The 9,311-nt window shown below is 34.2% G+C and overlaps 1 protein-coding gene and 1 long non-coding RNA gene across 3 annotated transcripts in view; one reads left to right on the top strand and one right to left on the bottom strand.

Annotated features, from left to right (window-relative positions):
* Tmtc3 (Transmembrane O-mannosyltransferase targeting cadherins 3) overlaps positions 1 to 5,879 on the top strand; it is a 216,022-nt gene extending 210,143 nt beyond the window's left edge. Inside the window, exons 8-11 of one of the 2 annotated variants that reach the window (XM_088270039.1) lie at positions 201 to 953; positions 1,483 to 1,681; positions 3,604 to 3,884; positions 4,910 to 5,879. In XM_088270039.1, coding sequence (XP_088126165.1) covers positions 201 to 953; positions 1,483 to 1,681; positions 3,604 to 3,884; positions 4,910 to 5,359 — 1,683 coding nt within the window. In that variant the 3' untranslated portion in view covers positions 5,360 to 5,879. The remainder of the gene's footprint in view (positions 1 to 200; positions 954 to 1,482; positions 1,682 to 3,603; positions 3,885 to 4,909) is intronic. The other variant, XM_088270040.1, reaches the window with a different exon arrangement.
* LOC148303352 (uncharacterized) lies at positions 5,869 to 9,246 on the bottom strand. Its single transcript, XR_015838492.1, has 3 exons — positions 9,100 to 9,246; positions 7,527 to 7,710; positions 5,869 to 6,053 (listed from the first exon to the last, which is right to left on the bottom strand). It is a non-coding gene; the product is annotated as an uncharacterized LOC148303352 (long non-coding RNA).
* Between the last annotated feature and the right edge of the window lie 65 nt (positions 9,247 to 9,311).

Genomic DNA, 9,311 nt, shown 5'->3' on the forward strand with positions numbered 1-9,311 from the left:
CAAGGACACAACTCTAAAATTTAGACTTCGCTTCACATACAGTGTTTGAAAATGATGCGGAATGCATCAAAACACATGTCACAATAGATTTAAGAAATAGTGGTAATTATAAGGTAAAACTTAAATTAAAAACGTAATCTTTTCAATTTGAATTAATGCTGGTTGATTGTCATGTCTTCATTTTTAAAATATTTTTTCAGGGTCTCGCTCTGCTGGTATTACCATTCTTGCCGGCTTCGAATCTCTTTTTCCCAGTAGGATTTGTTGTCGCTGAACGAGTTCTCTACATGCCATCTATGGGATTCTGTATGCTGGTCGCTTATGGTTGCCAAGTTTTAGCCGAAAAGAAAAGTAAAAAGATAGCCTGCGCCCTCGTCGGCCTCTTACTCGTTGTTCATGGCACCAAAACATATCTTCGCAATTGGGATTGGGAATCAGAATACACCATCTTTATGTCAGGTCTAAAGGTGAACCAAAGAAATGCAAAACTCTTCAATAATGTCGGGCACGCCTTGGAAGCGGAAGGGAAATACTCCGAAGCTCTCCAATACTTCAACAAAGCCGTGAGTGTGCAACAAGATGATGTCGGCGCCCATATAAATGTCGGTAGAACTTACAATCATCTCCAGATGTTTAAGGAAGCTGAGGAAGCGTATCTTCGAGCAAAATCTCTGCTACCGAAAGCAAAACCGGGAGAGTCGTACCAAGCGAGAATAGCACCTAATCATCTGAATGTTTTCTTAAACTTGGCTAATCTGATATCTCGCAACACGACGAGGTTGGAGGAGGCAGACCTCCTGTACCGACAAGCTATCAGCATGAGAGCTGATTATACTCAAGCGTATATCAACAGAGGAGATATCCTCATCAAATTAAATCGTACTAAAGAGGCTCAAGAAGTTTACGAAAGAGCTCTGTTGTATGATAGCAATAACCCAGATATTTATTATAATGTAAGTCTATTTTTCTTATACATATTGTAAACTTTTTTCAGTCACTTTGTGTTAATATTTAAATATTCAAAAATTTATGTTAACTTGTTAAAAAACCTAATAATTACACGTTGCGTGCAATATTTCACTCTTTCAGTGTTTGAAAATGATCTAGAGTGCAAATGTGCATGTTTCGCACATTAAGTATAATATTTAGTGGTGTTTACAAATTTAGCTTTTTTCATGTTTCCGATTAATATATTAAAATTGAACTCTACATTTAGAATCAACCAACTGTCAGTTCTAATATATTTTTTAAAAAGCATAAGTAAAGTGTACAAATGAACAATTTTATCAGAAATTACACATTAATTTAAAATGGCTATAGAATGAAATATGTATTGGAAACTTTTCTTTTTTTTTAAGGTAGAATATTTTTTTTACGATTGTTTAGATTATTAAAAATTCAAAATACGTCAACCTTATTAAAATATCGTAATCAACTTTGTATCCTAATCTTGTATGCTTTATATTGTATTGTGCATTCCAGCTGGGGGTTGTATTCCTAGAGCAAGGGAAAGCCTCCCAAGCCCTGGCGTACCTAGATAAGGCGCTGGAGTTCGATCCTGATCATGAACAGGCACTTCTCAACTCTGCTATTTTACTGCAAGAGTTAGGAAGAGTAGAACTCCGAAAAGTAGCGAGGGAAAGACTGCTAAAATTACTTGAGAAAGACGGTAAGGATAAAAGTATGTAAAACGTTTTTATTTTTAAAAAAATATGCTTTATTTTTTATTCCTGGAGTATGGGTATGCAGAGGCTTACATTTTGTGATGTTGCATTATTAGCTTTCTTATTTTATTTTTTAATTGATTTTGTAGTATTAACTTTGTGTATTAACACCCCATAAAATGTCCCACCTCTATTTTAACCTGTTTTATTTATTAACATATTTTTTTATAATTTTTTCCCACTAGGGACTCTTGCGGTTTCTCAGTGGTTTGTAAGTCTAATTTACATAAACTAGTACGAGTACTGGTATGCAGTTCCAATCTCTTTAGTCATTGCTGAAATTCTTCTTTTTCTCTTCTATATTGAACAACACGTTGGCTACGGGTTGTTTCTTTTTTTTTAATGTGACTTGCGGCAGGCATGATTTGTCAATTACACAAGCGAAAATATAAAAATTAACTTCAAACTGTGGGGCTCAGATCGATAAAATAAAAATTATTTACATCAACATAATATAATACAATAGTGCAAAATATATATTGATTATGTAATTAAACTATTTTCTGAATGAAAAGGAAAAACCTTTTGCTATAAATGTATCAAACTGTAACAACAATCATTATAATTTTTTTTTGGATCACTAGATCTGTAGAATATATATTTTTGACATTTTAAAAATACAAATAATAATTTTGATACCATCCCATTTCCAAGATTGAATTTTTACATGATTACAATAATTACTTCATTTGATTGATATCCATACATAAAGTAAAAAACTTAAAGCCGTTAAGTGTACTTTTTTGCATAAATCTATCTCTAATTTATTTAGGTAAGTAAGTGACATGTGCGGGAATAGTGAAGAATATGTTTATTGTAAATATGATTCATGTTTTGAAGTCAACATAAAACTATGCCGAATATGTGGAATAGGAATAATTACTGAAAATTCGGTGCATCTCTAGTGTTCACCAAGGTGGGAGCCGGTTACTAAAATTTTAGCAGCACAATTTATTTGGCAGTCACTTTGTGGTAAAATTTATCTATTTTTAATATAAGTTTTACTTAATAAATACCACTATTTCTTAAAATCTATTGTGATACGTGGTTTGATGTAATATGTATCATTTGCAAACACCGTTTGTGAAACTAAGTCCAAAAATTTTAGAGTTGTGTCTTTGGGACGTTAAAGGTTGAAGAGGGTTGTTGTTTCTTATTTTTATTTATTTTATTTCTTTTTTCTATCACTCTAAAATTAAGACTTATTGATGTGTATGAAAATGATGCTGAATGCATTGAAACACATTTCACAATGGATTTTAAGAAATAGTGATATTCACTAAGCAAAACTCAAATTAAAAATAAAACTACATACTCTCAGATAACTTTTGTACTAATTGATATTATTAATTTATTTATTATATTGTATTAATTGATTTGGCACTTTTACTTAAAAATGGATACATTTTGTTTTAAGTTTTAATTTATGTTTTAGTAAATACCACTATTTCTCTTTTCAAATACGGTGTTTGAAAATGATGCGGAATGCAACGAAACACGCGTCACAATAGATTTTAAGAAATAGTGGTATTTACTGAGTAAAACTTAAATTAAAAATGGATAGATTTTAGAACAAAGTGACTGCCGAATAAATTAATGAAATTAATGGATGACAATTCGCCTCGTTAAGAGGAACAGACCTTAATGAATATTTTTTTTCTACTTCCTATCACTTAATTAGGTGTAAAACACACCTAAGAAGCAAATAAAATAGTGAAAACGTTTCTTTATATTCTGATTTAGTTAGAGTCTTTTCAAAGTAATTCACATTTTATTTACACAACACAAAGACAAATATTAAAACAGCACAATAAAAAAATTGTGCTGTTTTGATATTCCGATTGTCTTGCAATCTTTTATAACAATGATTTAATTCCAGGTACCAATGAGCGAGTCCACTTCAACCTGGGCATGCTCAGTATGGACGAGGGGGATGCGGTGGGGGCGGAGCGCTGGTTCCGCTCCGCCGTGCACCTCAAGAGCGACTTCCGGTCGGCGCTCTTCAACCTGGCGCTCCTGCTGGCGGACCAGCGCCGCCCGCTGGAGGCCGCGCCCTTCCTCAACCACCTGGTGCGCAGGCACCCTGACCACGTCAAGGGGCTCATCCTGCTCGGAGACATCTATATTAACTCCATCAAGGATTTGGATGCAGCCGAGAATGTAAGGGTGCACTTTGTTGTATATCTATCGGTAGTGTAATGGCAAAGGGGTATGTATATCTGTCAAATTTTTCATTTTCTAAGTTTGTTCCACAAAATGTCTAAAATAGTGTATTCCATAATCTGGCAAAAGGATATAGCTGTAGTTGCAATACTTATTTAGTTTTATTAAGATATGTACACATAAAAATACATAAAACAAACGAGTTATATAATTTCACAAGTTTGTTTTTGCTCTCCTGTAAAACTTGGTCTGAGACAAATACACCCCTTTTGCCTTTACACTACCGGTATATTTTTTTCAAAGGAATAACCCGCGAAGTCTCTATCTTTAGAGGTTTGTCTGCCGGTGGAATAGTAACGATAGGGAAGGTAAATGTGAAAAATACATCACAAACACCCAGACCAATTGAAAATATACCTTTCTTCAATTTATTTTGCAATTAGCGGGAATTGAACCCGCAATGCCAGTTTCACAGTCGAGCATTTACCCAACTATGTCACGGCTCCTGTATATAAATATAAATTATAACAATACAATCGTAGTCTGTTATGTAACCTGTATTACATAAATTTATTTGAGAACAATAAAAATTACACTCCTAGTTTTAAAGAATAGCAAAAATATTTGTTGAAATTAAGCATGTAGAAATATCTACAATAATACCATATATCACACACATTCCAAACAAATAATGGGCGCTAAGTCCTATTCAATGATCTTTTGGAAATGTCTGAATATTTCGCACACCCGCTGTTGAATTCTTTGAACATGCTAAGGATTAACTCGTTTTTGTAAATATAAATAAGAATTCAAGCATTTATTTTTTAAATTTCAACTTATACACAATTTTCTAAATTCTGTGAAAAATTATTTCACGTATGTAATTACATATTAACCATTAGTATTCATATTCAAAACCAAATTATGTTTTATTGAACTTTTCAAAAATGGTTAGGAAGTACTTTGTTTAGTGGTGACCAAGTCCTCCTTTCAGTTGCAATAACAAAATTAATCTGTTGCAGTGCTATCGTCGCATCCTGCAACTGGAGCCTGACAATGTGCAAGGCCTGCACAACTTGTGCGTGGTGCTGGTGGAGCGCGGGCGTCTCAAGGCGGCTTCCCTCTGCCTGCGACGGGCGGCGCTCCTCGCTCCCCGGGAGGCCTACGTGCGCCGGCACCTCACCATCGTGCTGCAGCGCCTCGCCAGAGACTCCGCTCACCACCCCAAGCACAACTACCAGATCGAGGCTTTCCTCAAGGAAGAAGACCCCTCCTTCAACACCAAACACATATCCGAAGACTTCAGAGACGAAGATTCGGAGGAAGTCACTCGAGACGAGAGTCTCGATGCTGAACCGTACTCTCAGAACATCCCTAAAGAAGAAGAAGTGGTGAGATTCGACAGCTTCTTCCTGGACAAGCGCGAGGCGTTCCAGTCAGACGGGGACGATCCTTCCTCGGGCATGTCATAGCGCTTGGAGGCGGCGAGGGATGCGACAGTTCGCCTCAGTAGTCCCCTGTTATAACCGCTTGTTGATACCCCCCTCGTGCCGCGTAGCGCTCCTTAGACCATCTCGGACGCGCTACCTTTAGATTTCAGATTACCATTCGGTCTTATGAATACGATGTATAGGCTGATGTATATGTATAAATTATTATCGTACCCTTTCCCGGGGTGAACGCGGAACCTCACACGGACTGTGTGAGAGCCATTTGTGACTATTTACAGAAAAGAGATATAAAAATTATTTTGGTATAAGAGCTGGAGTTGAACAATCGATGTGCTGTTACAATGTAAGTAAATTTAAGCGTGATATATGATACAGATTTATGAAAGTGATTTTTATAAACATAGATATAAATTTTATAATGTCCGATTTTGTTTGGCCTTTAAGGTGCAAAATTTATAGATATCATTCCATTATTAAAAACCCTTCTCGTGAAAGCGATTATTTTTTTATTAAATAAATATTGTGTACTGCAAATTTCAAACTGTCTTTTTCATTTCCAATAAATACAATTTTTTGCATAATTTTCATTCCTTTTCTAGACTCCCAATAATCCTAGGTTGTAAAGTTTTCCTTGTTCCAATTTTTTTTTATGGAGACAATCTGTTTTTAATTTTTCCTTTATCCTGGATAAGTGAGAGTTGATGGTAAGATTTTTCTGGAATTATGTAAAAAAGGTGAGCTACATATTTTTTTTAGAGCTCATCTTAATTTACCCACAGTTCAAAACTACCGCCCATGATTTACTCCTTCGATTATAGAGGCATAACTCAATATATTTGGTAAATGTGTTATTTGGGTAAATGTGAGATTCCTTTTATAGTGCCCCTGAAATATTATTATACCCCGGAATCATTTTAATTACCTAACATCGAATAAACTCTAGCTATGGCTTGTGCAACACCGCTTATCATGGCCCTACTTAGGCTTCAATTTAAGTTTTATAGCCTGTACCCACTTGTGAGTGGATTTACTCTTATGTTTAAAGTTACTTTAATTTCAGTAATTCATGAGTGAAAACTCTAGGCAAAAACATTAGTAACCTCATAAACCCCTTTTTCTTGTCAAAATTGTTAGGGTTCCTTTGCTAAAATGGAAAATTACTATTTATATTAAAGGAAGTTTTCCTTTAATATATCATTAAAAAATATTAAAAATAGCTTTATTATTTAAATCTCAGATATGTTAATTTCCCATTTAATTAATGCAGTAGAAAAATAAATAAATAAAATTCATCCATTCATATATTTATCAAGGAAAAAACATTTCGATATTCAAAGGAATATCAATAAAAAAGAGTTTTGTAAGATTTTTATAAATTATTTCATTAAATTGTCAACCTGAGAAAATGCATAAGCATAATATGTAATAATAAAATCTAACTCTTACAGATTAAGATGACCATTTTGTTAAGATTTAAAACCAGAACGTAGGCAAGGGAAAGAAATTCTATCTAAAACATGAGAGAAAAATAAGTGCCTCTTAGATAGCGAATTAATGTCCCCTAAAACTAAAAACAATACGAGATAATTCGTAGTTGGCGTCCTAGCAAAGAACGCAATCTACGAGTTATCTCATAGTTGGCAGTCAATGTGTTAACATATTTACTAATTTTCGGTTGACAACAGCGAGCAACCAACCTTGAATAAAACTTGCTCTGTTGTTCCTGCCATAACTCTTCAGGGCTGGGGTCCTTTAAAAAAGTTAATGCTTTAAGTATGTAGTGTAGATAACTTTGCTTCTGATCATTTATTTCAAATGACTGACTGCCATTTTTTAACTAATTGTCAATCCATATAAGTTAGTTTTACCAAGAAATAAAGTTCTTATCACATACAATTTAAATTAGTTATCCACACTACAGATTTAAAATGTTAACATCCAAGTGGAATTGATGTCCAGGTAGGTAGTAGAATTCAATCATTTGAGGTTAGGTTAGAGATCCCTAGTAGTCTCCAGAAAAATAATCATTGGAAACTGAAGCTTGTTACCCACATCCTTGCAAATAATTTGATATTATTTATTGAGCACCTACTGAAATATCTTAATTTACTCTAGTTAATTCCCTTGGCGACATCTTAGACCAATTTCGTGAAAAGTGTTTAGGAAAAATAGTAATCGGTTCACCTACCTTGCATAATACCTAGCTGTTCCAAAACATGGTTTTAAAAAAATGTGCGTATTCTTCCATCTTATAACCGAGATATGCAACACCCATTAATGGCCACAATTCACTTTCAAAGTGAATTGGCAGCACTTCTCTGCTTGCCCAGCTGTCGGGGTGCTTAGTGACTTGTGTAAAGAGAGATTTAAAACTGGAAAAATATATATTCTTCACCTTTGTGCTCAATAAAGTATAAACATCAACAATAAACTTAACATTTCTTCTTCGTGGGTTACAATCTTTGTGATTGGTTTACTTTTTTCATGGGCAGTCTCCACCCGTGTCTTCAATTACATTGAAGGGGGTCGTAAATCATTGAATTAAAATTATGATTCATGATTTAGACAAAATGATTTAAAATCAATCATTAGCATAATGTATAGATAGATTCATAGTAAGCCTATTGGCCTATTGGCTGAAACATCATTTACCATTGTTCATTATGCAACAAAAAGACTGCATGATATATTTTCAGTGAATAAAAAATATATATATTTTCAGTGAATAAATTAATTTTTACACATTTAAACCTAACTAAAAAAAAACTAACTAACCATCACGCCGCTTCTCCGCAGGGGTAGGCAGAGAGAATAGAACGCCACACCACTCTGTCTTTGCAAACATTCTTCGCCTCTTCCACATTCATGCATCTCCTCATACATACCCGCCGATTGTTATGACTCCTAACCTGACCACTTTCAAGTATTTGGCATATCTGATTGTGCAATGTTTTTATTAAAATCACAAGCTGTACCCGGCCATTCATCGCTGTAACTCAGTTTGGTTAAATTTAAAAGAAAATAAAAAGCACGCATTTCTAATGTTTCATTTCACAATAGTGTACACAAGAGTGCCACAGCTTTTTTTTATCTTTTTCTGCTACAACTACATTCGCCTCAAATTTGTTTTACTGTTCTTTCCTCACTCATTCATTCCAAATGTCCAAATCGTCTCAACACACCTTTCATAATTTTTATTGATAATGCCCTGCATTCTCTCCTTATTTCACCATTCGAACATCATAATATCATCCTGACGCACATTCGTCTGAGAAATCGCATTTCGACTGCATTCAGTCTACTTTCATCCTTCTTTTGCCAACTCCATGCTTCACTTCCATACATTAGGGTTGCTATTGGAAAGAAGCACTGCATTGTTACCATACAAAAAGCAACAGTCAACTTGTTGATTTTAGCTTCCATATTCAAATCATTCATGCAATTATCCATGTATAGATTAAAAATCCATGGCGACATTACACATCCTTGTTTGACACCTTTACTGATGCTAAACCAAGATGAAAATGTGCCACTTACCCTAATGCACACACTACTATCCTCGCACAAGGCTACAAGGCCTTGGATAAGTTTACTGCTTGCTCCATATGAAGATAATACCTTCCATAGTTTCATAACTCGATCATACGCCTTTTACAAATCCACAAAAGTCTTTGGTTTTTTGCCAAAAACTTTTCTGTCATATCGCCTAAAGCGAAAACTTGATCCATAAACTCATTAAAAAAAATTTTAAATGTTTTTACCTGTCACAGATAAAAATATAAACACATTAGTGTCAAAACGCTTGTCAAAATTTCAAATCAATTCACTAATTCACATTTTTATTTGTGTTGATTGTTTTTGCTGTATTCTATTTTTGAATTCTGGTATATTGTTGTATACATCATTGTCTGCAAATAAGAATTGTTTGAGAAAATGCAAATGCTGAACTACAACATAAAAAAAGTAATTATTG

Source organism: Brachycentrus maculatus, unplaced genomic scaffold (genome assembly GCF_059751285.1).
Source record: "Brachycentrus maculatus isolate JH-2025_06_01 unplaced genomic scaffold, ASM5975128v1 h1tg000370l, whole genome shotgun sequence".
NCBI lineage: Eukaryota > Metazoa > Arthropoda > Insecta > Trichoptera > Brachycentridae > Brachycentrus > Brachycentrus maculatus.